Source organism: Peromyscus californicus, unplaced genomic scaffold (assembly GCF_007827085.1).
Source record: "Peromyscus californicus insignis strain IS unplaced genomic scaffold, ASM782708v3 Scaffold_11__1_contigs__length_118956290, whole genome shotgun sequence".
In the NCBI taxonomy this organism is placed as follows: Eukaryota; Metazoa; Chordata; class Mammalia; order Rodentia; family Cricetidae; genus Peromyscus; species Peromyscus californicus.
Genome location: NW_026294402.1, coordinates 68,489,810 through 68,509,971, shown reverse-complemented (window position 1 = coordinate 68,509,971; position 20,162 = coordinate 68,489,810). Strand labels below are relative to the sequence as shown.

Here is a 20,162-nt window from a genome sequence, read left to right as displayed (position 1 = left end):
GACTGAGATGCCCCAGGTTCAAAACCTAACAGAACCAAAGTGATGTTTTACATGTGTAGATTAGATGCAAGTCACCCAGGGCTAGTCATGGCACAAGAGAAAGGTCTTTATCGGTGTGGGGGCGGGGGCTGGTTCAGACCTGGTCCTGGGGCCTCTCTGAACTCAACTCAGTATCCCCTCACTCTGTGTCAGTCCCAGGGGCCTCCCTCAGCTTGCTGGACTTTAAACTTCTTTGTCTGCTTTCGAGTCTGTCACTTCCTCTGTCCTCTTCCTCAAACACTTTCTGGGAAATGACGGCACAGATTGCATTCTGACCATTGTCCTCTGCTGTGCCTTCCTCTCCTTAGAAACCATCCCCAAACTCTCCACTCTGCCTTCATCCCTCACCCCCGCCCTTTCCAGCCTTCCATGGGACATCCAGTAGTGGCTGTCTCTCATCACTGTATCATAAGCTACTGGGAGTCGAGATACTGTTTACATCTGTGCTGTGCTCTCTCCATGTGGCATGGTACCTGGTTCATAGTAAATAATAAGTGTGTGTTACAGGATACATGTTGGATACATGGAATCTACATTTCAGTTCCCCATTCTGACTCTTATGAAAACACTCTGTCTGTTGTTGGGGTTCTGATGCAAAGAACTTCATATTGGGTTGGTGAGATATCTCAGCACCTAAAGGTACATGCTAGACAACTTGAGTTCAAACCCAAAAACCCACGTAAAAGTGGGGGGAGAGAACTGACCCTCCAAAGTGGTCCTCTGACCTCCCAAGTCCACAAGGTCTACGTACCACCCCCATGAAAAATACACACAGAACAATAATTATAATAAAATATTTTAAAGGAAAAAAATACAAGCTAAGAGGAGTCTATATCTGTTTCTTGTCGAATGCCTTCCCTTATTCCAAGGTTGCTCAGTTCATGGCAGTAGCTTCTTGGGTGCCTGAACTTTACCATCGTGTTTCAGACTGATGCTTACCTCTGTTTTGAATGCTGCTCCATTCCCAGCATGCTTATTTTACTCCTGGCTGTCCATCTCAGCCCAGATGATAAAGGCCTCCACTTCTGCTGTCCCTGATGTGCTGGGGGCTTGGACCCAGCCTTCTCCAGGAGCGGTTGCTTGCTGTGAGCCTTCCAGCCCAGCTTTGCAGCTGGAAGGTCTATATCAGAATTCCTTTTTTTTATATTAAGAAATTTTTTTATTCATTTTGCATACCAACCACAGATACCCTCTATTCCCTCCTCCTGCCCCCCCCCCCCAGCCTTCCCATCGCAACCCACGCCCCCATTCCCTCCTCCAACAAGGTAAGGCCTCCCATGGGGAGTCAGGAGAGCCTGGTACATTCAGCTGAGGCAGGTTCAGTGGAGATATCTGAGGACCTGTCAAGGAGGCAAACACACCCACACTTGTACAGTTTTGTAAACCCAGGAAGTCTGGCTGTCTTTCTGAGCTTTTGCTGAGGAAACCCCTGGGTTGCCTACTCCTCCTGAGCTCCCAGCGTTCATCTCAATGGCTACAGAGCAAGGCATATTAAGGTGTTTTTTTCCTTAGCTTCATTTTCTTGGTAATTTTTTTTATAATTGGATTGTCAGAAATATGTCACAGTCAGCGATTATTGAGAAACTTGAAAAATGTGATCTGTTCTTCTGGCTACGCTTTTCTTGTTTGTTTTCGTTTCTGGAAGATTCACCTGACTCCAGGCTCCTTTTTCTTAACATGTTATGTACAGTTTTCTTTTCTTTTGTTCCTCCTAGATTCTGCCTAGCTAATACCATACCTTACTTTGGCAGTCAGAATTTTAAATACTACCTCACCTTCAGAGATGCACCCATGTCATTAAATCTTTATCAGGCTTCTCTGAAATGGCTTGATTTTCTCAGGGTATAAATGAGAACCCATAACCTCTACTTATATGTACTTACTAAAGAGTTGCAGTAGCATAGGTAAGAGTGTGTGTGTGTGTGTGTGTGTGTGTGTGTGTGTGTGTGTGTGTGTGTCTTTACCACAATCTTGTACTCATTTATTTTAGAACCAAAGTTTCTGGGTAATAAGCCTGTTCCCTTGTGAGCACCTGATACCCAGCAAAGCTTCACAGGCCTTGAGCCAAAGCCCTGCTTCTTATTTGGTATCCCCTCCAGCCCTTCATCACCACCTATGGGGAATAGAGAATGGTGCCAATCACCGGGGAAGAGGTTTTAAGACTGTATAGGAAAACATAATGTATGCTACCCATCTCTTCGGCCAAAAGCAAAGTGCTTGTGCAGTGAGTGATACCACAGCAACACCGTGATGGTGATAGACATTTGCCTTGTCAGGAAAACGGTTTGAATAGCTGGGTACTGTGTCACACACACACACACCCATAATCCCATGAGATTAAAGCAGAAGCCTCAGGGAGTTCAGGGTTATCCTTAGCTATGTAATGAATTCTAGAAGAACTTGCACTACATAGGACCCTGTATCAAAAAAAAAAAGCAGAAAAGAAAACTGATTATGTGTGTGCCAACCCTACCATATAAACCACATGTAATCATGCTTCTACATTATGTGTAAAGTTTATGCATAAACACTAACTCCTTGAAAAGATATACACTTCCAACTAAATGCTAATAAATACATTCTAGAGGAAAACAGTCGGATTTTTTTCTAAACTGCCAAGAATTTTCTCTGTATAATTTTAAGTAAGCATTTTTTATCCTGCTAGTAAAATATTCATATTTCCCACTGAAACTCAAAGATTAAATTCTGCACAAAAATTACTCTATTGCAGTTTGGAAAATCTAATTAAATGGTTTGTTTTGTAAATGTAATGAGCTAGCCCAGTCTTTGTTGCCAACATTAAAAATGTAGGAGGATTGATGGCTAAACAAATCTAAGAGTCATTGATGTCATATGAGCTCAAGTGGATTTTATTAACATAGTCAGCATTACACATAAATAATTGAGTGGGATTCAAGATGACTTGAAGTATATTTCTGAGTTTGATATTATAATCTCTCCCGTCGATATTTGGTAGGGCATACTGCAGATGTAATTATGGTTCTTTGGGAAATTTTTCCAGTACAAGGGGCAGTTATACATTATGGGGGGACACACTGGGGAAAAGCAAGCTTGGGTTTGGGATTCTGAAATGCAATGATGCCTAAGTCACTGAGGTCACGGTGATTCCCTAAGATACACCAGAGAGCCCCAAGTATGAACTAGGCTGCCTAGGAGGTCCAGAAGGGGTATCAGCCCATAGACAAAACCTGCATATTTTTCTTACATGATTATTTTACATCCAGAATCTTTGTATCTTGATTTTTAACATGACTTTAATAAGTCAGACTGAATGTTTTCCCATGTGGTGGTGAAATCAGTCCATGAGATGTCAGAGAGAGGTAATGAGGCAAATTCTACAAAGCTGTAGGACAGCCTCCATGCACACACGTGCACACACACATGCTCACACATGCGTGTGTGTGTGTGTGTGTGTGTGTGTGTGTGCAAGCATTAATTTTCACAATTATAACAAAATATCTGAGTCAGGCAACATTGTAAAAATAGTAAGTTTTATTTATCTAGCTGTTTTAGAGGCTTAGAGTCTGTTTAGCATTTACAGGCTCTAGTGAGAGCCTGCTCTGGTTTGTTGTTCATTGCTGTTATAAAACTGACCAAAACCAGTTGGGGAGGGAAAGGGGATTTTGGGCTTACAAATTATAGTCCATCATCTGGGAAGTCAAGGCAACAACCTGGAGGGAGGAACGTTGCTTACCGGCTTGCTCTCCATGGCTTTCTCATACCACCCAGGACCATCTGCCCAGGGGTGGAACCTTCTATACCAATTAGCCCTCAGGAAAATGCTCACCCAGACATGCTCATAGGGCAGGCTGGTGGAGGCACTTCCTCAGTTGAAATTCCCTCTCTCCAGGTTGACAATCAAGAGTAGCCCTCACAGGGGGGCCCATTTATGTGCATCACATAGTGGCAGGAGCATGTGTGTCTGTGTGTCTGGAACTCTTTCTAAAGCCTCCATTTTCCAGTTGTAGGCCTGATCCCTGATGGCCTTATCTACCTTAATTTTTTTCCCAGAATCTCCAACTCCGAATACTACAGTTACATTAAGTTTACACCCATTTAATGCCCCACAATGGTGATTACATTTAAACACACAGAGCCCCGAGAGACAGAGTACCCCCAAACTACAGTAGTGTAAGTACATTTCTTAAAACCTACACCACCCTCTCCAGTTAGTTTAGATAGTAATAGAGTGGTTCTAATAACACCAGGGCCCTGGGCCTGATCTCTCTATGGGTCAGCTGATTTCCATCCTTAGCCAGCTCCTGGGGTGAATGTCCCCAACCCAGAACCTGGGAGAGGCAGGCAGAAAGCACAAGTGTTCAAGATCATTATCAACTACATGGTGAGTTCAAGCCCAACTTGGGTTATATGAGACCCTGTCTCAACACCACACCTACCCCACATACACACACAATAAAGATATAGTAGCTAGAAGAGAAGTCAGGGTAATAATAATTAAGGAGTAATGGCTTTTGAAAAACCTTTCCATGACACATGGAATATAATACCACGTGGTCCAACTCCACAACAGACAGTATAGCACAATATAACTTTTGCTTTGTTTTTACTTGTATAAGTCAGAGTTTGGGCAACTCTACCATGCCATGTGGCTTGGGGACCCAGAATCCTAGCATTTGGAGTTTTGCTATCTATGGAAGCTTGGAACTGTGCTCTGAATGTCTGCATTTGGCCAGCATATAAGGGGAAGTGGATGGGGAAGTTTCACAAGTCTCTTTATAACAAGCCTAGAGTCAGCATGCTCTTCAGTCCTGAATTCATGCTAGCCCATGCCATGCAGTCTGCCTTTGTGCCTGGGCTAAAAAGGACAAGGTTTGCCAACTAGTCAGATTTACCACAGGAGGTTTGTGGTGTTTACAAAAAGTCCTTGTGAAGAAATAAATGGATGTAGATGAAAACGTGTGTTTGTTCCTGTGGTTTATGAAGAGAACGTCACAGGTGGCCCCTATGCACCCTTTTAGTCCACTTTTTCCTTACACTGTCCTCAATACCAGAGCTCCATCACGGACTAACTCAACATACTGCAGGTCGCTCGTTGGCTTAGCTGAGGGCACGAGCCATGGGGAGTTGTCAGTTATGCTCCCCTTGAACTGGCACAACGTGACAACAGCCGGCCTTCTAAGTTTCCTGTTTCCATCCACGGAGGGTAGCAAATATCAGCTGAAAACGTGTGAGAAAAACTCATCTCAAAGATACAGAAATTAGGTAGGGTCGGGGATGTCACTTGCTTGGTAGCTACCGTCTGTGTAGGAAAAGCTAAAGCTGAAGTTAGAGGTATGGCTCCACAGAGTGCTGGCTAGTGTGCCTGAAGCCCCGAGTTCAATGGCCAGCACTGCACAAACCAGGCATAGTGACTGTATTAGTTGTATCTGTTGCTATGACAAATAATCACAACCAAGGCCATTTAGACAAGGAAGAGTTTATTTCGGCTTACAGTTTCAGAAGGGTAAGAGTCCATCCCATGCCGGTGAGGAACCATGGAAGCAAGTGGCAGGCAGGCATCGCGGTGGAAGCAGGAAGTTGACAGAGCTGATTGGAAATAGTTCGAGGTTTGTTTTGTTTTGTTTTGTTTTTTCTCAAAGCCCACCCCTCGTGAAGTACTTCCTCAAGCAAGACTGTACCACCTAAACCTCTCAAAACAGTGCCACCAACTGCAGACCAAGTGTTCAAATACTTGAAACGATGAAGGGCATTTAGCATTCAAGCCACTAAAGTGACACTCACCTATAACTCAGTACTAGAGACTTTAGAAACCGAAGGATCATGGTTCAAGGTCACCCCATCCCAAATACACAGCAAGTTTGAGACCAACTGTGGCTACCTGAGACCCTACCTCCACATACTCAAACAAACTTTAAACTGATAATTCTAAGGATGTTTTTTCCAGAAAGCCATGGTAGCTTCATGTTATTTTCTAGGTTGTTTAGAGATGAAAATAGATAGTTCCCAGGTAAGAACAAAACCAGATTTAGTGCTTAGAAAGGTCAGAGAAGCCCTTTCTCTCTTGTCCAATATCTCTCCTTACTGAGGGACTCAGAGGTGGGGAAGAAGAAGAAGAAGAAGAAGAAGAAGAAGAAGAAGAAGAAGAAGAAGAAGAAGAAGAAGGGCCCTGGCCAGGGTGCCTAAGGTGAATGAGGCTGATGGTAGCATTCTCCTGGAGTCCTGGAGACAGCAGCGCTGCGAGACACTGAGGGAGTGTCTGAAAACTTAAGGCCTAAGAGTTCTGTGAACTCTGAATTAAGTATGTAACTTAGCAAAAACAAAAAAACAAACAAAAAAAATTCTGTCCTTAAAGGGAGGTGAAGTTCAAACTGGCTAAGCAAATAGACAAGCATTCTGCCTGAAAAATCTACTTTTCTTCAGGGTGTAGAGAATGCCGTGTCTCAGAGGGCAGAGTGGAGAAATACTTAGGGTTCACCCAAACTACCGTTAAATCATTTCAAAACTCAAGAAACAAAAAAAGGGGGTGGGGGCAGGGTTTTTCGTTGGATCAGTTATATAATTTCATAAAGGACACTGTACATATGAAGTAGGCTCCTTTTGAAGGGCAAATAGGTCCTGTTCTAGGTGATGTCCCTATTGATTCCTTTCTCCCCACTAAATTCCACTAGAGAAAATTATTTCTGCAGCTGTCTAATAGTTGGGTTAAATTCGTCTCCTCTAACAGGCTACAGCATCCTATAAGCTACTCTCTTGACACACTATTGAGCCTGTCACCCTTCCTCCTTACCCAGACCCACTTCAGATGGACAGCACAGCACGTGACCTTTCTTTTGGGTGGTGTTGTTACTGTTGTTGTTATTGTTTGGTTGGTTGGTTTGATGGTTGGTTGGGTTGGTTTTCTTTGGTTTGTTTGGTTTTTGTTTTTGTTTTTTTAAACTGTAGATCTTTTTATCGAGTTCTTTTTTAATTAATTAATTAATTTTTTCCAAGCCCTATCACAGTTTCTCCTCCCTCCCTCCTCTCCTCCTAGTCCCTCCCCACAACCTCCCCTCTAACCCTCATCCCCATCCACTCCTCTTTTTTCTTCAGAAAAGGGCAGGTCTCCCATGGATACCAGCCAGCCAGTGTATCAAGTTATATCAAGTTGCAGTAAGAGTGACCTTTCTTTTTTATTCCCCGTGCCTCTTCCAGGATCTGGCCTGCACTTCATAAATCTCTCCTCTGGTAGCCATTAGCTTCAGAGTTCTGTTAATAGGGGAACACACTTGGAACAGGTGGCCTAAGACCCTGCTACCACAGCCCTAAAATATATGCAGTTTATAAACAAGCTCATGAGCCATTTGTGTGTTCTTTCTTTCTAGATTAATGAATATTTCTCTATAGTGACATCATAAAATTTGTGTGTAGCACCAATTTTTCTTTAACTTCTTGGAAGATGGCAAAGTTAAAATTTAATTTTCAGTATGTATATGTGGGCATTCTCCTACTGGTAATATTTAAATATTTAAATTTATATACTCAGAATTTGTTGCATTTTTCTTCTAGAAAATAAGTTTTATCACCTTTATTTCAACAAAATTACATACAATAATACAATTTTCAAGTAATAGCTATTCTTTATAAAAGCATGCCCAACAGTACGATATTTTCTGAAATATGCGTCCTATCTGTCATAATGGTTTTTTCCTATTTAAAAAAAAATGCAAGCACAATTTTGCTTTGAAATTTTTCTCATTTCTGTTTTCTTTCCATCTTGTTTTACTTGTGTTGGCTCTACTTGTAAATCTGCTTTGTCTCCCCAAACTGAGCTTATACTCATTCTTGTACTTAAAGAATTAAAAACCAAATATCGCCAAATCACAGTTTGAGTTTATAGCTCATAAAAACATAATTTCGTGTAAAATTTTAATTCTAAAAAATGTTTGATTACAATTTTATGTGAAATATTTGCATAAAGCTAAATTTCAATTAAGTCATACACTTAATTTTTATACATAAAACATTTGAAGTTGTTATTCTATATGTATATTTTGTATAATACTTAAGTCATATTCATTCTATAAGTTATTGGTTTCATTGTGGTGTTGCATACATACGTATATTGTGCTTGAATCAGTTCTACCCTCCCCACTACCATCTTTTATCCTTTCTTCTCTCCTCCCACCTCCAGCTTCCTGCCTCAATTCTAATGGTCACTCTCTTACCTTCAGATCTTTGTTTTCCACTTAGGTTCTATGAATGTGAGAAAATATGTAATACTTGTCTCTGAAAATCTGTTTTGCTTCACATACTTGCTGGTCTCTGGTTCCATCTGCTCTCCTGTAAATGATATGGCTTCTTTGGAGGCTGAGTAAAACTCCACTGGGTACATACACGATTTCTTTATGCATCCGCAGGTACCAACTCTGGTTCTGTTGCTTTGCCACTGTGAGTATGGGACTCGTAAACGTGGGTAGATCTTCTGTGTGCCAGCTTCATTTCTTCTCTGATACCTGGGCATGGTCAACCTGGATCGTGTGGTATTTCTGGTTTTAGTTTTTGAAGCAAAACTATTTTCCTCAGTGGCTATGTGACTTACAGCTTCCTACCAACAGTGTCCAAGAGTTCCTGTTCTTTTCTCTCTGGCTGATTGCCTTTGTATTTTGATACAGCCATTCTGAATGGGACAGATTGGAATCTCTGTATGCTTTTGATTCATATTTCTCTGACAGCTGAAGGTGCTGGGTATTTTTTTTACACATTTAATAATTATTTGTATTTCTTCTTTTGAGAAGCATCTATTCAGATAATTTACCCATTTATTGTTTAGAATGCTTGTTCTTTGTTCTTTTATTGGTCACTTTTATGACTTCAGTGTGTGTCTGTCTGTCTGTCCTTCTGTCTTCCCTTATCCCTCATCCCTTCTCCAGTACCTTAGATCAGCTTATGAAAGGATTTTTTGGTCATGTTTATCTTTGTTTCATTGGTCCGTTGCATTGGTCTTTTAATCTTTATTTCCACTCCCATCATTATCCCTTCTTTCTGCTAGATTTAGTTTTGTCTTGTTCCAGTTTTTCTAAGATCTTGAGATGTATTACTAGGCTATATATTTTAGCTCTCGTTGATTTTTTTTTTAATGTAGGAACTCGTAGCTCTAAGCACCCCTCTTAAAACTGCTTTCACTGGAGGCTGTGTTCCATTTTCATTTGACTCTGTGAATTTTCAAATTTTCCCCTCACTCTCACCTTATCAGAAAGGACACATAACTCTGTGGCCCACGTTGGCCTTGTCCTAGTAATTCTCTTCTCTTATCCTCCCACGTGACTGGGATGCCTGGTATGTGACAACTCTAGCCTTCAATCGTGGTCAGCTAGTTGTCAAAGAATCAGTACCACTCTTCACATACATTATATCTAACATTATTCATCTACAAGCCTGGGAAATAAGAATCATACAGCATTCACCATCGTAGCCAGTCAGCACATACACATGTTTGCAATCACGTAAAACTTCTGAATCACTTCAGCATCTAAGCCAGAGCCAGATTTAGAAAATGTGAAGTTGTTAATTTGAAAATAATATTCACTATGTAATAATCCATTGCATTTTCCCACTCATACTTAGAGCCTGGCAAGTCAGTGTGGTGCCTTACACTTCCACACAGTAACATTTTCGTTTTGAATATGGGGCAAAATGTGGACTAGACTGTCTGAGGGCCTAGTAGTTGTTGATCATAACCATAGTGATAGAGTCACAAGAGAAGAGGCTTAAATTACTTAATTGCCATACATAAAACATTTCAAGTTATTACTATATGTTTCGGCTTGCTCTGGGACAGCAGCAAATGCTGGTTGCCAGGTCACAGAGGAGCCCATGAGCAACTCTGTAGAGAGCCTGTGTAATGATAAATGCATGAGTCCCAAGGCAAGAGTCTCCCATTATTGGTGTTCTAGGGTACTACTGTATTCATTTCCTATGTGTGATTGATCAAATAAATATTCCTCTTAAAAATGAAGGGACACTAAGCACCTGAAAGGGGAGGTTTTTGCAGAGCTGACATCAAAAGGTAAAAAAGATGAAGCTGGAGGTGGCTGAAAAAAAAAAGTCCCGTTCATCATTTGTTCAGTGTTGTCTGGGAAGACTCATCACTTCTACATGAGGACAGCTCTCCCTGATATACAGTTTCTTAAATTAACCTTGTTTAGATAATTTAAAGGTTTAGTTTGGGGTTTTAGTCTCTTGTGTCATTTGGGGTTCACCTCACCCCATGATCAGGTTTTGGGAAGCAGGAATGTCTTCTGTTATGTAATAGTAATCTAATTACTTCAATCTACATTTTTATTATTTACCACAGCATACAAAGCATGGGATATTTCTATAAAAATGCAAAGTCCTCCACTTCACTGAGAGTCACAGATTCCCAAAGGGATTTCTCGGAGGCTGCTTTCATCCTGAAGAAAAAGAGATACTTGGGGTTTGGTTGTGTTTATTGTTGCTGCCAGACTTGGTCAACAGGTTCATATTAGTGAAACAGAACAGAGTAAAACATATTCCAGGGTTGGAGAAATGCTTGGTTAGTAAGGGCTTGCTGTGGGGGCATGAGACCTGAGTCTAGATCCTCAGAACCCAGGAGAAAAGCCAGAAACACTGCTAAGAGTCTGTAATCCCAGCCCTGGGAAAACAGAGACAAAGGATCCCTGTGTCTCCCTGGCCAGTCAAACCAAATCAATAAGCACCAGGTTCAGTGAGAGACCCTGTCTCAGTAAAACAAGTGCAATTAAAGAAGACATGAACTTTTACCTCTGACCTCCACACATGCATACACATACATACACATATGTATACACATGTGTACATACCCACATAAACACATATATACCACACACACACACACACACACACACACATATATACACACTCAGCAGTGTTCTGTATGTCTCTTCTACCCAGCCCCATATGCCTATATCCTGTAAACAGTATTAGGCTTCCCTTTTTAATCCACATATTAGAAAATTCCTCCAAGGAAATTTAAAAAATAATATGGCTTAGAAGTTAAATATATTCTTCTATCCTCAACCATCTTAATTCTTTCAATGTTAAAACTAGGTCGGGATGTGAACTGCCCATGCATGTTTTACATTGTCCCATGTTAATCAACGATTATGACTTCTACTTTAAGTCATATTTGATCCCTTAGAGTGTTAATTCTTCCTGTCACTGTGTATTTGGCTAAAAGCAGCCAAAGGATGAGAGCCTCCAGATAAATGCAAGTTTTACTATGTTGTTAGTCTTTCTCCATAAAAATTCTCATCTTTTTCCAATTTGAGACACAATAGAATACTCAAGCCATTTCATATAATCACTTGGCCTACCCTGGCAGGATCCAGGATTATGTTTTTTTTATTATGTGTGTATCTGTATATGGGTATGTACACATGACTGTAGGTGCCCTCAGAGACCAGAAAACAGTGTCAGCTCCCCTGGAATTGGAATTACATGTGGTTGTGAGCCACCAAACATGGACACTATGACCCCCAACTCCAGTCCTCTGTAAGAGCAGCAAACATTCTTAACCACGGAACCATCTTTCTTGTCCCTTCAAAATTATTTTCGCATGCTACGGAATGTTAGGGCTGCCTTCAGCAATGAACTTTGGCTAGAATACACAATTTTCTTCTTTAGAGAAATACTGATAATAAAGGTCAATTGGAACCCAGTGGCATTGTCTGCAAGCCACACTTCATTAATTGTGTGATTTTATCTGTTCCAGAACACGAGAAGCAGCGGTTATGTAAGAGCACCGATTACATGAATTTGCATTTCAAAGTGAAATGGTTTTATAATGAGTATGTACGAGAACTTCCTGCCTTCAAGGATGCTGTTCCGGAATATTCCTTGTAAGTAGTGATTTTCACTCTCCCCCTTTGTCCTGAATTCACAGTGCTGCAAAATCACAGCCGAGTTGTAAAGACTCTTCACATACTTCTCATTTGAATGCAGACATCTCTGTAGTAAAACTACTGTGGGAAGATTTGCACGTCTCTGAGGCCATGAGGATGGTGTGGCATATTTCAGAAGTCAGATATTCAAAGAGAAGGAAACATAGGATGGGCCCTGGTTTAGATGATGAAATCATTTCCTGTCAAAGTGCTAGAATGCACAGTGCTAGGACATAGCTCAGCAGTTTAAGCGTTTGCCACACAAGCTTGCGGACCAATGGTTGGATTCCCAGAAACCCACATAAAATGTCAGCTGGGCATGGTGGCTGCCCTGTCAGAAGGTAGAGATGGGGGATCCCTAGAACAAGTTGGCTAGTGAGACGAGCCATATCAGTGAGCTCTGCGTTTGGTTGAGAGGGTCTGCTGCAGTGAATAAGGCGGGAAAGTAAGGGAGGATGATTCCCAGCAACAGCCGTGGACCTCCACATGCATGCTCAAACACATGTGAAACCATGCATCTACACATATACACAGCACACACATAGGGAAGTGAGAAAAAGGAAAAAATGCTGGAGTGCTTTTATTGACTTATAGGTAATCAGACTTTCATTTTAATACAAGTTAGAACCTTCTTTGAAATTCATGTATCTGAAGTAGAAATGATTATTTAGCAATGGCACTTTAATTTTATGAGGTCTTTTTTTTTTTGTCTTAGTTTCTTTTCTCTTGGCTGTGATGAACTACCTTACAGAAACAATGTAAGGGAGACTTCTTATTTGGGCTCACAGTTCCAGGCTATACTCTATCAGTGGAGGAAAGTCACAGAGGAGGTGCTTCGGGAATCTGGTCACATCATATCCACAGTCAAAAAGTAGATGAATGCTTGTACATAGCTCACTTCCTCCATTTTATACAGTTCAGCGTCCCAGCCCAGGGAATGATGCCTCCCACAGTGGGTGGGTCTTCACACCTCAACTAACCAAATGAAGAGGCTCCCTCAGAGGCACACCTAGAGACCCAACTGCCTCCTGATTCTGGAACTTATTAAATTGACAGTTGAGATTAACCATCCACGTCTGTCAAATACATTTGTAATCCTACAGCCACTTGGAGAGTATTCTGCACCAGAACTCTATTTGATTCTGGTCAAAGGAGTCTTCCAGACTCTTGTCTATAGAAGATTAGTGTGGAAGATAAAGACCTCACCCTGAAGCAGTGTGTATTCAGGCAATATTGATAGTCACAAAAGTTATGATGAAGCAGAGCAAAATGAAACAAGCTCATTTAAAGAGTATAAACAGTTCACAAGAAGAGTGTTACTCCATTTGAAGGACCAATGTCTCCAGATGGAGCAGCATCTATTGTAGACTTGAAAAACTCAATCAGATTAGGTCAAGAAAAAAACAAGAAAGTGCTGATGCGGAAATGAAGGCTGAGAGTTTGGACTCCATGGGCTCTGATACCTTCTCTTGCTTTTCTAGTGGAGTCTAAGGTATTGTACCCAGATCAGTAGGAAGTGATATCAGAAAAGCAGCTTTAAACTAGACTGATAAAAATTGATGCTGTGAAGCGTGTACCAGTCATTAGGCATCATGAGAACTGGAAGCAACAGAGACTAGGGGACAGAGCAGAGATTTAGGAGTTAATGAGCAATGTAATGATAGGATACTAACAGCCTCAGTGTAATCTCCTCATAGAGGAACACGAGATGGAGCAGCATGGTGACACAAGTTAACATTCTATATCATGAAGGATGCACGAGAGGATGTGGGTCACAGGATGCAGGCTGCGGGTCACAGCACTCAGGCTGCGGGTCATAGGATGCATGAGAGAATGCGGGTCACAGGATACAGGCTGCAGGTCACAGGATGCAGGCTGTGGGTCACAGGACACAGTCTACAGGTCACAGGATGCAGACGTCAATTAAGAGGGATACTCTCAAGAGCTATGATAAACCAGAGTGGCTATACTCCATGACAGCACGTTATCTGATTGAAAATTTCTAAGAATTGGGCTGGGGAGGTGGCTCAGTAGTCAAATCACTTGCTACTCCAAAGTTAGGAATGGAATTCCAAGGACCCATGTAAATGCCACATGGACACAGAGGGTCACCTGTAAATCCAGCAATTAGAAATTGGAAAGAGAAGATCCCTAGAACAAGTTGCCTGGCTGGACTAGGCAAGTCAGTGAGCTCTGGAATCGTTGAGAGACTCTGCCTCAATGAATATGGTGGAGAGCAATGATGGAAGACACCTGATGTCTACATCCAACTTCCACATGCACAAAATAATAAAATAAAACTTCTGGAAAATTGCTAAGAATTGACTTATGTGTTCTGGCTCCAAATGTTATAACTGTGTTGGTTAATGTATGTTTATGAATGTTTTAATTTAGCATACAAAGTAGTGGGGTTCCCATGGCTTTTTACATAGGCTTTGTTCTTATTCGTTGTTTATGCTAATTAGCTTGGTTTAACTTTTCTACAAGGTATGCATATTTCAGAGCATGTATCAATATATATATATATATACTTTATAAGAGTTAATAATAAAGCCGGGCGGTGGTGGCGCACGCCTTTAATCCCAGCACTCAGGAGGCAGAGGCAGGTGAATCTCTATGAGTTCGAGGCCAGCCTGGGCTACAGAGTGAGTTCCAGGAAAGGTGCAAAGCTACACAGAGAAACCCTGTCTTGAAAAAAACCAAAAAAAAAAAAAGAGTTAATAATAAAATGAAATAAAGCCATGTGTTCTGTTACAAATAGAAACCTTACTAATTTAAAAAAATTAAAAACAAAATACTATAAAATTATGTCCTATATTCTAAAAGCTTACTATTATATAGAGCACTTGAAATGAGAACAGGAAGGGTTGAAGACACATGGGAGAAAAATTCTGAAGATAGAATTTACAAAATTTGTGCAACTGAAAACGTTATGAGGGAAAATGAATGAAAAAAGAGTTGGACATGAAGTAAATGCACACAGAGCAGTTGCTGGCATCTTGACTGAGCATAGGGAAGTAAAACAGAGGAGCTGTCTGCCAGACGTCTGCTTCTAGCCGTCTAGACTTATTACATTAAGCTAAAATCACACTCATGCTTACTGAACACCAGCTACCAAAGTGAGCAAGATTAAACAGAGTCAGAGAGCAACTAAGGCAGCTGTGAATGAAGAATTAGTCTCCTTGAGAAGGGAGAAGCATACAAAAGACAGTCTGCAAACACTAACTTTTGTCCATGTTCCACACTCAAGTCTGTGGGCCAACTGGCAATTCTGCGGACTTGGAGATTAAACATGCAGCCAATAGCTCGGAGCTTATAGCAATCTCCCTAGAGAGAAGCAAATGCTGGTGTCCAGGGTCAAGAAGGTTCATTATCCATGTAGGACCAAAATCCCAGGGAAAGGGAAGGACAGGAAAATGAACACAAGACTCCATGAGTATCTTCCCAGAGGTTGGAAACTTAATGTCTTCCTCCATAGCTCTCCACCTTATTCACTGAGGCAAGGTCTCTCAGTTGATCCCAGAGCTTACCTCAAAGACTGAGTTAGCCAACTTGTCAACTTACTCCAATGACCCCCTTCCACCTTCTAAGTGCTGTGATTAAGAGCATACAGCCATGCTGCCCATGCAGCGTTTACGTGGTCTCTGGGGATCTGAATTACTTCCCACACATAATTTACATATATGTGTGAAGACTGAGGAAGACGACCATCAAGTAGGAAGTGGGCACCAAGGTTCTATTAACTAAGTAGAGACTTTAGCAGCCCCTCTGTGCTCAAGGAACAGCAGTAAGAGGTTCAGACTTTGCAGGGGTGGAGGGTGCATTGTAAACTGCCCTGGCTCTCAGTGTACTCTGGAGGGCTCTGTCCTTGGCATGAGAGCAGACGTGAAAAGGGCAGCTCAGGAGTCAGCCCTGTCCGAAGGGAGCTGTTCTCCCTGAGTGCCCTCTCTAAGGGAAAACTTAAATCCTCCCTGGAGTAAGTGATCAATAAAAGGTCCACACGAGCCTGGAGAGATGGCCCACCAGTTAGGAGCACTGGCTGCTCTTGCAGAAGACCTGGGTTAAGTTCTCAGATGGTTCACAGTCATCTGTAACTCCAGTTCAAGGGATCTGATGCCCTCTTCTGACTTCCATGGACTCCAGGCATGCATGCTATACACAGGCATACAGGAAAACAAACACCCAGACACTCAGACACAAAAAACAGACAAAACTTGTAAAGGGGGAGAAACAATCCTTCATAGGCAGCAATGTAACATCCAACAAAAACATAGGGACCCACCTCACCAGAGGACCCAAACATCTGGAACCCAAGAGAAAACACAAATGTTAATATTATCAGTCGTAGACTTTGATTTATGATTTAAAATATTGGGGTTTTAACAGAACATTTTAATCTATAAGAATGAATTAGAAATTATAGAACTGAGGTAAGACTTAAAGTGTAACAGATAAGATTATCGATAAATTATATAGAGCACAAAAGGCACAAAAATAGCATGACCACAGATTTAGAGGGAATGCTTGTATATAAAGAGAGGGTATAAAAGCAGTAAATGATGTCCAAAACAATGACAAAAGATACAGGAAACAGTGGGTACAGTTAAGGTACAAAAACCTGAGTTCTAGAAAATGAGAAAACAGGAGAAATGGTACAATTAGTTAAAAAATAATCACTGCATTAAAAATAGAAGGAAATTACTGTTTTTGTTGTTTTGTTTTGTTTTTGTTTTTGTTTTTGTTTTTGTTTTGAGACAGGTTTTCTCTGTGTAGCCCTGGCTGTCCTGGAATTCACTTTGTAGACCAGACTGGCCTTAAACTCAGAGATCCACCTGCCTCTGCTTCCTGAGTACTGGGATTAAAGGGTTGCAGTACCATGCCCAGCTAAAATCTATCTTAATCAAATAAAATAAGCCCTAAAAAAAACAGTGTCAAAACAACTAAGGAGGCTGGAGTCATAGTCAGCAGTTAAGAGTACTTGAAATAAGAGTGCACATGCAAAGAACAGCCCAGGAGCCAGCCTTGTCCAAGGCTGTCCATACTACTCTCACAGAGTACCAGAGTTCAATTCCCAGCACCCACATCAGGTGGCCCAAAACTGTAATTCCAGCTTCAGAGGATCCAATGCCCTCTTCTGGACTCCAAACACTGCACTCACATACACAAAGACACACATAATTAAAATATTCTAAAAATTTTTTAAAAAAGAAAATGGCTAAAGAAGTATGATCATATCAATAACATTTCCAAAGCTTCTCATTGAGTTCAAGGTCTAGACTTCCCTAGTAACAGGTGACATTGAAGACAAACTTTAAAAGCTGGGGCACTACACAATTGTTCACCAAGACCTATTTAAAAGGTGCAGTTTTGGAAGAGCGGGACATTAGTAGGTATAGATGTACCAAGAGAACAAAGTAGTCTGGAGACGGACCCACACGTATGCCACTGCCTGGTGAATGGACTTTTAAATAAATAGTGCTACATCAACTGGGCATCCCTGTGAAAAAAGAGCCTTGAAACTTACCTCAGACTAGTCACAAAAACCAAAGCAGGTAGATCACAGCGGGTGTTTAAGAAGTTGGAAAGTAAAGCGGATTGCCTGCAGATTGATGGGTCTACATAGCTCAATGGAAAGGAATTATGGGATGGGATAGCACATCTGGAGACTCAGCACAGGAGGTCTACAGTCCATAGGAATTTGAATCTTGAATAGGAGGGACTTGCCCAGTGGGTGTTGGGAACTAAGTATATTTGAGGCAGCATGAGAGTACAGAGAGAGATTGGAGGTGAGGAAGCAAACACTTGATGAAGTATAACCCTCTGTAAAGGAACAAAAGCAAAAGAGATTTCTGATCCTGAATCTCCCTCATACAGAGCAACATAGCTGTTCATCACATGCAAATGACGTCCTGGGAGGTAACATATTTGTTTATTTTTTTGTAGGTGGTTTGAGCCTTTTGTCATGCAGTGGCTAGATGAAAATGAAGATGTGTCCATGGAGTTCCTTCACGGAGCACTGGGAAGAGACAAAAAAGATGGAGTGAGTCCAGACATGGCCAGGATTCATTTCCCTCTCTCACCTCTGAGCAAGCAGGAAGTGTGGGGCACATTGTCTTTAGTTTAGTTTCATTTTAATTCCTCAGCGTCCCAAACAGATTTAACACAATTTCAAAAAGTTGGAAGAGCTGATTGAATAAAAAGGAAAACAAGAGAAATCAATCATTCCTTTGCCCCAAGATTCTTTTTTATTGTTTAAGTCTGACTCTACAAAATCCCCTGGCTCATATAAAACCTCTGCTTTCATGGAAGCCTCTAAAAATCAGGTAGGAGTGATGAGGAAAACACTCCACATTGACCTCTGAACACATACACAAAGACCCATGCTTTAGCAGAAGGAAATACTTTAATGTAACTCAACATAGCCCTTATGTCTAATTTATAGCTACCTTCTACATGGTATTTTAAATCTTAGAGATGGGCAGTTATGATAACTTCTCCTTTCTTAAGACGAGTATGCTACCAGGGAGCTGTGAGGACCAGCACTGGTTGGTTGTTTTGGTTTGCTCTTGAGAATGGTGTATAACCCAGAATATTAGCCAAAGCTGGTTTTGAACTCCTGATCCTTCTGCCTTAGCTTCTCAAATGCTGGGCTTACAGGTGTCACCACCATGCCTTGCCAACGCTGATTGTTAAGGAAAAGATAGATTCGCAGGTCAAAGAGGTCAAACAATATGTCTGTAGAGGATGAGGATGAGGATGATAGCAACTCTACCAAGTGTGGGAATCTTCCACCCATAACAACTTAAATCCATTAGAACATTCCCTTATAGAAATAGGAATGAGGGCTGGAGAGATGGCACAGTGGTTAAGAGTACTGACTGTTCTTCCAGGGGACCTGGGTTCAATTCCCAGCACCCACATGGCAGCTCACAACTATCTGTAACTCCAGTTCTAGGGTACCAAAACACCAATGTATATAAAATAATAAATAAATTATTTAAAAAAAGAAATAGGAATGGTTTTCTTTGAGCTTTTTCTCCATTTCCCTAAGCCTAGGCTTATGTAAAACTGTCTGCTTCTCCCATTTCTGCCCTGTGATTTGGTTCCAACCGGGTAACGGGCTATATAACACTTCAGTTCTCAGGTTTATAGGGTGCTTATAGGGAAAGTTCATCCTCATTGACCTTCAACTCCAACTCAAGGACCAAGTGTGAGAGGATCCGTTGTTTAGAAATGTAGTGAAGCACCTTTCCCCCATTCCTTGCTCAGACAATCTTTCTTCTCGCCCCTCAGTTCCAGCAGACATCGGATCATGCCCTCTTCTCTTGTTCCGTGGTTGATGTCTTTGCTCAGCTTAACCAGAGCTTTGAGATCATTAAGAAACTGGAATGCCCCAATCCTGAAGCCTTATCTCACTTAATGCGAAGGTTTGCCAAGGTAAGTTGTATCGGGTGTGCCTTCTCTGGAACAAAGTCAACCTATACATCTCTGCTGTGTCAGAGGGTTAGGGTTTGGTGCCATCTGGGATGCAGCCCAGGTTTTAGAGTTTTGAAACAAGGTAGTTGTGTTACACTTAATAATTTGGGGGTGTGGCTACACACTTCCATGTCTGCCTGAGGGAAATACTGTTTGGGCTCTGGGCTGATGAGGTGATACCAGATGTTCATTTGAGAAGAGCTCTCCGATGGCCTCAGTTACTCACCTGGCTACTGCTTTGAGGGTGTTATCATGAATAAGCATAATCTGTGACTCAAAAAAAAAAACTCACATTGACAATGTTAAAACCTTACACCACAGCAATTTCAAATGTAATCATCAAGCTATCAGAGAAGATGAAAGAACATGTATTTTCTGGATCTCAGGCATAAAGAAATGAACTTTATTCTCTTAATAAATAAACACAAAAATATATCTGTCTTGTTAGAAAATTAAGAAATGCCAAAACCCCACTTTAAACTGTGAAACATGTAAGGTCTTAGTTTAGAACTGCTGTAACCAAATACAATGGACTGAGATCCTAGAACAGCAGAAATACCTTTTCCCAAAGTTGGAAGATTGACAGTTCAGGGTCCGTGAATTTGGTTTCTCCTGAGATCTTGTAGTTTGCGGACTTGAGACCTTGTGCCCTCACAGGGACTGTTCTCTGAGCTCTCTGGTGCCTCTGTGTAGCCATTTTCTTTTTTTGTCTTACAAAGAAACCTGCCAATTGCATTATGGTGTCCA

At 41.3% G+C, this 20,162-nt stretch overlaps 1 protein-coding gene across 1 annotated transcript in view; it reads left to right on the top strand.

Annotated features, from left to right (window-relative positions):
- Positions 1 to 20,162, top strand: part of Unc13c (unc-13 homolog C) — a 413,338-nt gene that overhangs the window by 296,873 nt on the left and 96,303 nt on the right. Inside the window, exons 19-21 of the mRNA XM_052714363.1 lie at positions 11,771 to 11,897; positions 17,883 to 17,979; positions 19,233 to 19,376. Of these exons, the coding sequence (XP_052570323.1) occupies positions 11,771 to 11,897; positions 17,883 to 17,979; positions 19,233 to 19,376 (368 nt within the window). The remainder of the gene's footprint in view (positions 1 to 11,770; positions 11,898 to 17,882; positions 17,980 to 19,232; positions 19,377 to 20,162) is intronic.